We start from the raw sequence: 13,456 nt of genomic DNA, 5'->3' as shown, positions 1-13,456 counted from the left end.
TTGGTCTGGGGAATAACTTTGTAGAACATTGCGAAACGCTGCGAATTAATCCTAAAAAGATACTAGTACCTTTAGATAACCCATTTTGGAGGGCTTCATGGTGTGGGTTAAAACGGGCCCTTTCTCGTTTGTTGCTTTTTCATCGATGGTGCTTTGACTTCTTTAATCAATGTTTATGAAAGTTATTTTTAGAACCAATGCGAAATTTTATTTCAAAACAACCAACGATTGGTTTGGCCTGCGGTGTTCATTCTTTTCGAAGCGGTGTTGTTCCAGGTCGTCAGAATGTTCACGAGACGGTGTGGCCACCGGGGATGTTCCAGGTCGTTAGTTCTCAGGACGATGTGGCCTCCGAGGTTGACGGAAAGCATAAAAGACGGTTCGGCCACCGGTGTTGTTGTAGGTCTTTAAAAGTGTTGTTCCAGGTCGTCAGAATGTTCACGAGACGGTGTGGCCACCGGGGATGTTCCAGGTCGTTAGTTCTCAGGACGATGTGGCCTCCGAGGTTGACGGAAAGCATAAAAGACGGTTCGGCCACCGGTGTTGTTGTAGGTCTTTAAAAAGTGTTGTTCCAGGTCGTCAGAATGTTCACGAGACGGTGTGGCCACCGGGGATGTTCCAGGTCGTTAGTTCTCAGGACGATGTGGCCTCCGAGGTTGACGGAAAGCATAAAAGACGGTTTGGCCACCGGTGTTGTTGTAGGTCTTTAAAAAGTGTTGTTCCAGGTCGTCAGAATGTTCACGAGACGGTGTGGCCACCGGGGATGTTCCAGGTCGTTAGTTCTCAGGACCGTCACCGGAGTTACTCTAGGTCGTCGGAATGTTTATGGAACGGTTTTGTGTTGTGTCAAGTGTGTTAGTGCATGGGACGATAGGACCACCGGTTGAAATGCTCTGGGAGGGTGTAGATGAGATCAAGACTTTCGGATAGAGTTTAGGACTATTATCATTGTAGAAGTAAAGACTTTTTTTGTGTTGTTTTGATTATTTTCGTAACATTTTTAATGATTTAATTCAATAACTGAACGCAAACTTCAACAATTAACAGGTCAACAATTAAAGATTAGGTAATAAATCATGCACTCTTCAATGCAAGCATGAGTTCCTTTTTTGTGCAATCTGTGCTGATGGACTTTCGATTTTTCTCAACAACTTGCATAATGAACTCTCTCTCTTCGTCATCTTTGGTTAAAATTTTGCAGTATTCTTCACACAATTTGACGCCCCTCTCAGCCAGGTCATTAACGATCATCAGTTGTTTCACACGTTTTTCGCCATTCTGGAAGTTCAAATTTTGCTGCCATGTCGCTGATGGGCTTTCCATAAATGATGCTTCTATCTCCATCTTGGTAAAAACAACAAAGATCTCTGGGTTGCAAAGTCGGCCAAACATGGGTTCTTGGTGTTTATAACACTTTTGCTGCCGGTTACAGATCTTTCGGCGCTGGCGGTTTTCGCCTTCATGGCCCTGACAATTTCGTCTTTTTCGCGATGTGAGAGCTATATAATATTTGATTAATAACATATTTTTATGTTGTATTTATTTTAAATTAAATTACCTTTACAGAAAACAGAGACATGCCGAGCAGATCCTCCGATAAGTACCAGAGGTGTCTTTCAAGTACCTTGCTTACGGCGTCACCGATTTCGGAATCAGTCTTTTTGAATAACTGAAGGTTCTTCCACAGCATCAGATCGTTGATGGCTGCTTCCGTCGCCAGTGGTGCTTCTGCCCAAGCTGCTGTGTAGATGAGCGAACCAAACAGAACAAACCGCTCGATTTTTTTCTCATCTTCTTTCTTTAGTCCAATCAAATGTCCTTCTTTGCGAAGCAAGAATATTTTTGTGGCATAAGAGACCACCGGAGCGGGGAACTTGATGATTTTCTCTCTTTTGGGAACCACTGCTAGGAAGCAGAAATTCCATTGCTACTCTGATGACTTTGAAAATATTCCAGTACGCAACAGCAGGACGCTCATTTAGCAAGACGCATTTGTCCTAAATCATAGCCTACCTGAAAACAACTTGCGCGCACATGGCACATCACACGTGGTGATTACACACTTGTCAAGGGAAACAGTTTGGCCAATGTTTGACGGATCCAAATGCGCTGGACACATACGTTGCCAATGCCGATTTATTATGCATCGACCAATCTGTTTCCATTGACAATCTGTAGTTGTAATGGTTTGAGTGAAGGCTATGTTTGTGTTTCAAAATGAATTTTGACAAAATAAGTAAAATATATTTGAATGATAAGCGGAGCTCGCATGATTGGGAGACAGAAAAGATTATGCATTATTGTAACATATCTCAATTATTCAATAGGTTAGGTGATTGACAAGGGAATGTCGTAACAAATATGAAATCAAACATCTTTTCTAGATTACTTTGTCAAAACAATGCTCCGAGGGTTTCCTACATAGGACATTTTGAAAAAAAAAAAAAAAATAGCGTGATATAATGGTAAAACCAAAAGTATAGTTTCCATGTAAATTTGCCAGCCTCTCGTTATCGAAATTGAAGGGACCGTCGAGAATGGGAGTTATCAAATCATAGAATTATTTGAAGGGACTGAAAAAAATATTGACAGCAATATTGATATCGAAAAGATCGACAGCCAGAGATTACACTGTAGTTTTTTTTCTGACGAATTATAAGTGTTCTGAATTGAAGGCATTCGTAAACCAATTTGACAACTCAAACAAATATAAGTTAGGGGCCGTAATGCTTTTCCAACGTGCAAAAAAAAAATGAGAGGAACCACGCGACGGTAGTATTCACATTTTTTTCCTGAGAGACCAATAATTTCAAATGTAATTACAAACAACATGATATTTCTATAATACGCTTCGATATTAGGAATACTTCAAAAATCTTTGATAACTACTTTTCTATCATTCATGAAAAGTTCATCAATATTTTTTGAAGCACATTTTGCATTGTGCTTGTAATAAGGAAAAGGTGGAACTCGATGGAGGTGAAACGTGAAAAAAACACTCAGACCCCCCTATTTTTAATATAAACAGAAGCCCAGGGATGTGACAAATTTTTTGAAGAAAAGAGAGAAAAATACAGTGCTATGCATGAAAAACAGCTCTGGACTATTTTCATGAAGACCTAACAACCAACTGTAACAATTATAGTATCCTGCTCACTCGTTATTCAAACGTTCCTTGGTGTGAGCAGGATTCTATGATTGTTAACTGTTTGTATTTGGGTCTTTGTGTATTGCAAACTTTGCAGCAAATTCTCCACCCTTGCAAATAATCTGCACACTTGAAATCCTACCCCTTCGCCTATAGTGGTGCGTGTCTCGACTGAGCTTTGATGCTTTCGACCACTTTAGAACAGTTTCAAACTAGGGTGTGTGTCTTAGATGGTTTTTTTCTGCTGTACTTTGAGGTGTGCACTTTTGTATAGAGCTTTCCACAACTTGCACGATTGTCTAAAAATCGCTGCAATCGGCAATAACGTCGAACATTCTTTTTCATTTGAAAACGCATTGAGCGATGTTGGAAGTGGGTCCGTGTTTGAAAACTTAGATATGAAGAAGCAAAAAGTATTCTTCAACGATGCTTCACCCGCAGTAGGTCACCACCCTCCGAGAGAATAAAGAACACGATCTGGTAGTATAAAGGTACTGTGAATGGACACAGAGGATAAACCCAGAGATTTCCGAGAACGTAATTCTCATGGAATCATTTTCGAATAAAGTTCACCTACAGCCACAGGAAAAAAATGTATCAAAATCTGTCAAAGTGAATTTGCTACAAACAAAATTACCTTGTATAATAGATTTTACATCAAGCTCGTATAACAAGTAGTAGTCAGTATGAGAAGGTGCGAAATCGAACTCAGCAAGGTGCGATTTTCAGTTACAGTGCATGTATCAGTGACCTGCAGTTCTCACAATATGATCATAGAGAAGAATATATTTGTGATTAGTCCATTTCATTTTATCAAGCGCTCCATGGTTCGTTAGTAACGTGTTGTATTACCAACCAAGAAGTTTTTGGTTCGATCCTCATTTCAAGAAGTTTTTTGTTCAATACAATCAGACAGCCATCGGTAATGTCGATAATTTTCAGTAACAGACAAAATTGTCATAACCCTATATCACAAAAGATGCATGAAGACAGATTTCAAGCAGATTCTGATACACTTTCATGCAGATTTGCAGTAAAATTATGCGACCACCGTTTCGGTGTATCAAAAAAATGTGTCGATCTCGAGAATCGAACCTAAGACTTTTGACACATCGAACAGCGTCTTTGCCTTATCGGCCACTTCAGTTTTGATGAGTATGAAATCAGGGGATTGAAACACGTCTGAAAAACCTGTATCATTTTTTCCTTCAAAACGGTGGCGCCGCGTGGTGGTAGCTGCCCTGTTTATTACACTGTGAAATTATCCATGGCTAATCCAAGGAACCAAAAGGTGGCAACAGAAATGTCCGTCCAAAAGTGGTGGTGCAATAAACTTATTATTTTTCATCAAATTTTCGAACAAATCAGCAACAATTTACACGTTTGATAGTCAAACTACACTTGAAAGTTGGTTTTGTTATTTGTTTTTGCAAAACCGCATGTTTTGTAACGAAAGTGCCAAAAATATTCGTAATTACCTTTTGCCTCTTGGTGGCGCTTTGTACTAGTATGTGTGTGGTCGATGTTTGCGGACGTGCACGCAGAACACAGAACAGTGAGAACTAGCGAAAATGCCTCACTTTCTTCTGATACAAGTCGCCATATTGAAATTGCTTGAAGATTCATACCCGTGATGAAATGATCATTAGATATAAGCTGCTCAATGGAATGAATTGTATCAATGAACTAATAAACACAATTTCGCGGTGCCACGCAAGATCATTGGGAGCTTTTCATACAAAAACAAAAACAAAAACAAAAACAAAAACAAAAACAAAAACAAAAACAAAAACAAAAACAAAAACAAAAACAAAAACAAAAACAAAAACAAAAACAAAAACAAAAACAAAAACAAAAACAAAAACAAAAACAAAAACAAAAACAAAAACAAAAACAAAAACAAAAACAAAAACAAAAACAAAAACAAAAACAAAAACAAAAACAAAAACAAAAACAAAAACAAAAACAAAAACAAAAACAAAAACAAAAACAAAAACAAAAACAAAAACAAAAACAAAAACAAAAACAAAAACAAAAACAAAAACAAAAACAAAAACAAAAACAAAAACAAAAACAAAAACAAAACAAAAACAAAAACAAAAACAAAAACAAAAACAAAACAAAAACAAAAACAAAAACAAAAACAAAAACAAAAACAAAAACAAAAACAAAAACAAAAACAAAAACAAAAACAAAAACAAAAACAAAAACAAAAACAAAAACAAAAACAAAAACAAAAACAAAAACAAAAACAAAAACAAAAACAAAAACAAAAACAAAACAAAAACAAAAACAAAAACAAAAACAAAAACAAAACAAAAACAAAAACAAAAACAAAAACAAAAACAAAAACAAAAACAAAAACAAAAACAAAAACAAAAACAAAAACAAAAACAAAAACAAAAACAAAAACAAAAACAAAAACAAAAACAAAACAAAAACAAAAACAAAAACAAAAACAAAAACAAAAACAAAAACAAAAACAAAAACAAAAACAAAACAAAACAAAAACAAAAACAAAACAAAACAAAAACAAAAACAAAAACAAAAACAAAAACAAAAACAAAAACAAAAACAAAAACAAAAACAAAAACAAAAACAAAAACAAAAACAAAAACAAAAACAAAAACAAAAACAAAACAAAACAAAAACAAAAACAAAAACAAAACAAAAACAAAAACAAAAACAAAAACAAAAACAAAAACAAAAACAAAAACAAAAACAAAAACAAAAACAAAAACAAAAACAAAACAAAAACAAAAACAAAAACAAAAACAAAACAAAAACAAAAACAAAAACAAAAACAAAAACAAAAACAAAAACAAAAACAAAAACAAAAACAAAAACAAACAAAAACAAAAACAAAAACAAAAACAAAAACAAAAACAAAACAAAAACAAAAACAAAAACAAAAACAAAAACAAAAACAAAAACAAAAACAAAAACAAAAACAAAAACAAAAACAAAAACAAAAACAAAAACAAAAACAAAAACAAAAACAAAAACAAAAACAAAAACAAAAACAAAAACAAAAACAAAACAAAAACAAAAACAAAAACAAAAACAAAAACAAAAACAAAAACAAAAACAAAAACAAAAACAAAAACAAAAACAAAACAAAAACAAAAACAAAAACAAAAACAAAAACAAAAACAAAAACAAAAACAAAAACAAAAAAACAAAAACAAAAACAAAAACAAAACAAAAACAAAAACAAAAACAAAAACAAAAACAAAAACAAAAACAAAAACAAAAACAAAAACAAAAACAAAACAAAAACAAAAACAAAAACAAAAACAAAAACAAAAACAAAAACAAAAACAAAAACAAAAACAAAAACAAAAACAAAAACAAAAACAAAAACAAAAACAAAAACAAAAACAAAAACAAAAACAAAAACAAAAACAAAAACAAAAACAAAAACAAAAACAAAAACAAAAACAAAAACAAAACAAAAACAAAAACAAAAACAAAAACAAAAACAAAAACAAAAACAAAAACAAAAACAAAAACAAAAACAAAAACAAAAACAAAAACAAAAACAAAAACAAAAACATTTTGTATTTTTGTATTTTTGTATTTTTGTATTTTTGTATTTGAAACATGTTAACATTAGTTGGGTAAAAATTGTAATTGAATCTGCTTTGTAATGCCGGCCCCAATACACTTCAAGGTTGTTGGGGAACTAACTTTTTTTCTTTTTGTTTTGGAAAATATAAATTATAGTATTCGCGAAATTACAAACAATGGTTACATTATGTATTTTTTATTGATCATCGTTTCTCCTCATAAAGTTTGTATGAGAGTTCTTCTTCGCTCTGGTAAAAAATAACGAACATCTCCTGTATGGTCTTAGATTCGATGCCAAACGGCACTCACTCGCACAAGTGAAAATGTATCCCAACTCCTAACTGATAAGTCGCCCGGGTACAAGAATTTAGGGACCACCAAAGCTGCGGCTTCGCGTGCCATATGATGGGGCTCACACGAGGACACTACTCACCCACTTCTGTCTCTCCGCATCTGAACTGAAAAGCCAATGTCACCAGCCACAAGGCCGCCGGAACCTGCCAAATAATATTTGCCATGTGTAGTGGCCACTAACGTGGTCCTGCTCAATACTGCGAGAACTACTGAACTACTCACCGCAGTAACATCGTCCAAGGATCGTCCGCTTGCGACCTGAAAGCACGCACGAACATGAATAAAAATAGACAACACTGAGCTCGAGAAGCAATTACCTTGTATACCTTCTATAGAAACATTACCTGTATGTACACTTGGATCCCCAAGAACTTCCAGGGTTTGGAACCTCCATTATCGGAGAGCGCGGACATAATCTGGAACTTCCCCAAAAATCATTTCCAACCACTTTGGAGGTAAACATTCTGATCATAAACACACGAGAAGTAAAACAAATGTGGTGCATCCATGGTTACTGCGTCGCGACGCCACCCGTTGACAGAGGGAAAATCAACAACAATCAGTGGTTCTAAAATGGTGGAGTCAATGTATGAAAATATGAAATCTTCCTTCGTTTGAACAGCTTTTTCTGCAACGCAGTTGAATGAATCAACATTTTTATTTCTTCTGTACCTCCGTAAGATTTTGACGATTCTAAAAAGCCTAAATATGCCTATGAAAAAATGAACCGATTTGTAGACACCTACATTCTACTCCAATTTCAACCAAAAATAGCGCAATTTTTCCAATTTCAACTACAGGTTTCAAACAGAAAGAACGCTCAAATCTCTTCATGTAACCATTCTACATGTTCAAAATTGATCAATTTAGGAGACCCGACGTTTTCAAAGCATTTCATTCAGCCATTTTTGAGTTCTGAGGTCAAACGTGGAAGAAAAGCCCGTATCAGATTTTCCGCCTCCGGTGGTCTCATAAATCAATTTGCTCATCCATCGCGCGTGGTGCACCGCTCCCGGCGCTTTCCAAGAAAAATCGTGCGGCTTTTCCCCCAAAGCAAACAAAGTTAGATCAAACAACTCGCGATAATCATTCCTCGGCCATTCTCGGATGGACTTAAGAGTTCGCACCGTGGAATCTCGAAAAGTTTGATGATGTTTTTTGATTCGCATAGGTTTCGGTGAATTCTTCTTAAACAGAGGCCAGTTTTCTTTGAATACCTTGAAAAGGTTAGTTTCCGGCGATGTTGTGGGTCCAAAACAGATGCAAAAGGCCTTAGATAGCAGCAATTCTAACACATGATGCCGACAAGCTAGCCAGAGTAGCTCTCGTCCTAGCAATTTTTCAAGATTGGCACATACTCCTTAAAAAACAAAATTTCTAATTGATAAAGTAAACAAAAATAAAATATAAATACCGTTAGTTCGTCCTGTGTTTACACTAGTTGTATCAAAACACAATCCTTGGATAAATTTATCGCACTTCCACTTACGCAGCAATCCGTAAACTGATTTGCCTCCTTCTTCGCCTTAAATAAGCATTAAAAATAAAAATAAGCTTATTACTCAGAAGTTTGTAATAATCACCTGTGCCTTTGACGAGTGCTGGAGTGCCGAGTAATTTCTCGGATCCGTCCCAAGACACTAGTGTCGGTAATCGCTCAACTTTTCCGGACCCGTTCGGATTTTCCAACAATTTCCCGTCGAAATGGACTACCATCGGGTCAGCCGGAATAAACTCCTTTCGATTTTTTTGGGCGATGGCTTTTCGCGCATGTTTCCGCTTCCGGCTAATTGTTGATCTTGAAATTGGTACGTCGGCAGGATCTTGGCCCATAGCGTCCATAACCGGTAAAATGATCTTTAATGCCTGTCTATCGGAAAGTTTTGCTCGATCCAAAGCTTCAGCAACGTCCTCCGTTATAATTTCCGGTTTGGATGGTTCGCTCTTTCTTTGTTGCATTTTTGATCTTTTTGGTGGTGGTGGCTTGAAATCATGTTCAACATCTTCAATAAGATGAACATTATTGTCAATAGTTAAAATATGTCATAGAGTACCTGTAGCTTCTTGTTCTTCTTCTTCTTCTGCGTGCTTATGTTCGTTCTTAGTTCTCTTGTACAGCTGTGGCTCGTTAATACTTGATAAAGAAAAATTTCGCTCCTTTCTCTGATCTTCTAAAAATTCTGCAACTTTCGGGTCTTCAATGATAACTTTTTTCAGGGATACATCCAGCAATTGATCCATCCTTATCTTCCACTTCCTCTTCCTTTCGGTGTCGCGATAAGAGTCTTTTTGCGCCATTTTTAGCTCTGCAAGTAGATTCCGTATGGTCCTGGCCACGTTCTTGTGCATCTGGCAAATAATAGTGGTTTTTTGCCACACTTGTAGAAGCTCGGACGTCGTTTTACTTATAGCAAACACCACGGAGTTCAACGAGCTTAACAAAAAAAAAAATCTTTTCATAACGCACCCCACCGTCGGCAGCTTAACCTGTTGAACCAACGATTCCGGGTCGGTAGTTCCGACCAGCGAAACGGACGCCTCCTTGCGTGTCTTGACCATTTTACTTCTATACTGGACAGAGGACGATGGAATTTTGAAATGAAATCAATTCCAAACAATTCCAAGTTACTACGTTACAACAATTAGGTTGCTGTGCAACGGAGGAACACTTTTCAGCAGACTTTTTCTTATGGTCCCATGAACTACAGACATGTAACAGCACCGATGGCCACACAGTCCAAAGATTTGTACAAAATTCCGTGACCATATAGTCCCTTAACTAACCTACAACATCAAACCGTCCTATTAACTATAAGAAACAACAATACCAGAAACATCACCGGTGGCCACATCGTCTTAAGAACATTTCGACGACTTAGAAAATCAACATTGGCCGAACCGTCTTTTATGCTTTCCGTCAACCTCGGAGGCCACATCGTCCTGAGAACTAACGACCTGGAACATCCCCGGTGGCCACACCGTCTCGTGAACATTCTGACGACCTGGAACAACACTTTTTAAAGACCTACAACAACACCGGTGGCCGAACCGTCTTTTATGCTTTCCGTCAACCTCGGAGGCCACATCGTCCTGAGAACTAACGACCTGGAACATCCCCGGTGGCCACACCGTCTCGTGAACATTCTGACGACCTGGAACAACACTTTTTAAAGACCTACAACAACACCGGTGGCCAAACCGTCTTTTATGCTTTCCGTCAACCTCGGAGGCCACATCGTCCTGAGAACTAACGACCTGGAACATCCCCGGTGGCCACACCGTCTCGTGAACATTCTGACGACCTGGAACAACACTTTTTAAAGACCTACAACAACACCGGTGGCCGAACCGTCTTTTATGCTTTCCGTCAACCTCGGAGGCCACATCGTCCTGAGAACTAACGACCTGGAACATCCCCGGTGGCCACACCGTCTCGTGAACATTCTGACGACCTGGAACAACACTTTTAAAGACCTACAACAACACCGGTGGCCGAACCGTCTTTTATGCTTTCCGTCAACCTCGGAGGCCACATCGTCCTGAGTACTAACGACCTGGAACATCCCCGGTGGCCACACCGTCTCGTGAACATTCTGACGACCTGGAACAACACTTTTTAAAGACCTACAACAACACCGGTGGCCAAACCGTCTTTTATGCTTTCCGTCAACCTCGGAGGCCACATCGTCCTGAGAACTAACGACCTGGAACATCCCCGGTGGCCACACCGTCTCGTGAACATTCTGACGACCTGGAACAACACTTTTAAAGACCTACAACAACACCGGTGGCCGAACCGTCTTTTATGCTTTCCGTCAACCTCGGAGGCCACATCGTCCTGAGAACTAACGACCTGGAACATCCCCGGTGGCCACACCGTCTCGTGAACATTCTGACGACCTGGAACAACACCGCTTCGAAAAGAATGAACACCGCAGGCCAAACCAATCGTTGGTTGTTTTGAAATAAAATTTCGCATTGGTTCTAAAATAACTTTCATAAACATTGATTAAAGAAGTCAAAGCACCATCGATGAAAAAGCAACAAACGAGAAAGGGCCCGTTTTAACCCACACCATGAAGCCCTCCAAAATGGGTTATCTAAAGGTACTAGTATCTTTTAGGATTAATTCGCAGCGTTTCGCAATGTTCTACAAAGTTATTCCCCAGACCAATATCTATATGAATCTCGAGAATGAAGCCATTTGAAAAAAATGTGCATTTTTCTGTTACGATATAGAAATTGCTCATTCTCCACAGTAATTTTCTCAAAAACCACACAAACTTTAGATCGATGGTGGAACTACTAAATCCAACCAAATCGGCTCAAAATTTCAGGAGTGCTTTTGGGGACATAGTAGAACGGAATTCCGGTTGAGGCGCTCGAAAATAACAACTTTTGTCTTTTTCATAGAAACGTGAACCACGCTAATGCACATCCACGGAAGCCCGACCGGCGACGAACTCCACGAGTACGTGCGAAGCTTCTTCGCTGTCGAAAGTCTAGGCGTTATAGCTGCACCTGGTGCCGTTGGTCCCGACGAGCAACGAGCAATAAAAATGCTAACAGAGACCACCAAGCGGACGGCAAGCGCCGGTTTGAAACAGGACTTCTCTGGAGGCACGACTACATCGAGTTTCCTGACAATAGAGCGATGGCTGAAAATCGGATGAAGTGTCTAGAAAAACGTTTGCTGAGGGACCCCGTGCTGTACGACAACGTTCGGAAGCAGATAGCAGATTTTCAGCACAAGGGTTTTGCTCACAAAGCTACACCAGAGGAGCTGCAGCGTTTTGACCCACGCCGAACCAGGTATCTGCCACTTGGTCTGGTGATCAACCCGAATAAACCCGGGAAAGTTCGCCTCATTTGGGATGCGGCGGCGAAGGTCGACGGAGTTTCGCTTAATTCGATGCTGCTCAAGGGACCCGACTTGCTTTCACCTCTGCTGTCCGTGCTCTTCAAGTTCCGGGAAAGGCAGGTTGCGATTGGCGGTGACATTGAGGCCATGTTCCACCAGGTTCGGATACGCGAAGCAGATCGAAGTGCCCAGCTGTTCTATTGGCGGGATTCCCCTAAAAAGCCGTTGGAAACAATGGTAACCGACGTTGCCATTTTCGGTGCCAACTGTTCACCCGCGCATTCCCAGTACGTTAAAAATCTAAATGCCACTCAGCACGAAATAGATTACCCCAGGGCAGCAAATGCAATCCGGACAAAGCATTATGTCGACGACTACCTGGATAGCGTCGACACAGCAGAGGAGGCGGCAGAGATTGCGCTGGAGGTTGCCGAAGTTCACTCTAGAGCCGGGTTCCACATCCGAAACTGGGTCTCCAACAACGCTGCGGTACTGCAGAGAATCGGAGCGGCCAATCCAACAACGGTGAAGCGTTTCGTGATGGACAAGGATTGTGGTTTTGAGCGCCTGCTGGGTATGGTGTGGTTGCCGGAGGAGGACATGTTTACGTTTCGCCTGAGTTTCCGAGAAGACCACGATTTGTTGCTGTCCGGCGAAGAAATCCCCACCAAGCAGCAGCTACTGAGCGTTGTTATGAGCATTTACGATCCAACCGGGTTCCTAGCAGCGTTCATAATTCACGGAAAGATTATAATCCAGGACGTTTGGAGGTCAGGCGTGGATTGGAAGAACAAAATTCCAGATGAGCTAGTCCAACGCTGGAAACAATGGATTGCGCTTCTTCCCAAGATCGAGGACTTGAAAATCCCTCGTTGCTACTTCCTGGTTACCACCCGGACAGCCTGAGGTCACTAGAACTCCATGTTTTCGTCGACGCGAGTGAGTTGGCCTATTCTGCTGTGGCACACTTCCGACTTGTCGACAGAGGGTCCGTGCGGTGTGCTTTCGTGGCAAGCAAAACCAAGGTGGCGCCATTGGACCCGCTATCCATACCGCGTCTCGAAGCAAACGCGGGTGTGCTGGGTGTTCGTTTGCGTAAATCCATAGTGACCGGTCATTCTCTACCTATCACACGAACTCGTTTCTGGACTGACTCAAAGACCGTCCTTCAATGGATTAGGTCCAAGGATCTTCGGCGCTACCGTCCGTACGTGGCCTTCCGGATGAACGAAATACTGTCCATGTCAGCGGTCGCGGAGTGGGGGTATTGTCCGTCCCGTCTGAACGTTGCTGATCTCGCTACCAAGTGGGGAAAACAAGGTCCACCTCTGGATATCAACAGTCCTTTTTACCAGAGCCAGGAATTTGTGTACGATAATCCATCGGAATAACCGGAACCGTGCGAAGATATGGTGGAGCTGGCACCAGAAGAATTGAGACCGTCATTCGTGTTTGCTCATTTCGTTCTGAAGCCAACGGTGAAATGGGAGAGGTTTTCAAAGTGGGAGCGACTATTGCGTACC

The 13,456-nt window shown here is 39.7% G+C and overlaps 2 protein-coding genes across 3 annotated transcripts; both read right to left on the bottom strand.

Annotated features, from left to right (window-relative positions):
• Positions 1-821: 821 nt before the first annotated feature.
• On the bottom strand, positions 822-9,023 carry LOC119767778. Of its 2 annotated transcripts, XM_038257259.1 has the most exons (5): positions 8,656-9,023; positions 8,487-8,597; positions 8,048-8,432; positions 1,559-1,853; positions 822-1,499 (listed from the first exon to the last, which is right to left on the bottom strand). In XM_038257259.1, exons 1-5 carry the CDS (start codon positions 8,912-8,914, stop codon positions 1,335-1,337), a joined length of 1,215 nt encoding a protein of 404 aa, XP_038113187.1. In that variant the 5' UTR covers positions 8,915-9,023; the 3' UTR covers positions 822-1,334. The 2 variants fall into 2 exon arrangements, with proteins under 2 accessions (XP_038113187.1, XP_038113188.1); XM_038257260.1 differs by having other exon boundaries at positions 8,048-9,023.
• Positions 8,932-10,260, bottom strand: LOC119767878. The gene is made up of 3 exons (XM_038257665.1): positions 9,127-10,260; positions 9,016-9,075; positions 8,932-8,942 (listed from the first exon to the last, which is right to left on the bottom strand). Exons 1-3 carry the CDS (start codon positions 9,629-9,631, stop codon positions 8,932-8,934), a joined length of 576 nt encoding a protein of 191 aa, XP_038113593.1. The 5' UTR covers positions 9,632-10,260.
• Between the last annotated feature and the right edge of the window lie 3,196 nt (positions 10,261-13,456).

The sequence above is a fragment of the Culex quinquefasciatus genome, chromosome 2 (genome assembly GCF_015732765.1).
Source record: "Culex quinquefasciatus strain JHB chromosome 2, VPISU_Cqui_1.0_pri_paternal, whole genome shotgun sequence".
NCBI lineage: Eukaryota > Metazoa > Arthropoda > Insecta > Diptera > Culicidae > Culex > Culex quinquefasciatus.
The sequence above is the reverse complement of the archived record's forward strand: the minus strand, read 5'-3'. Positions and strand labels throughout refer to the sequence as shown.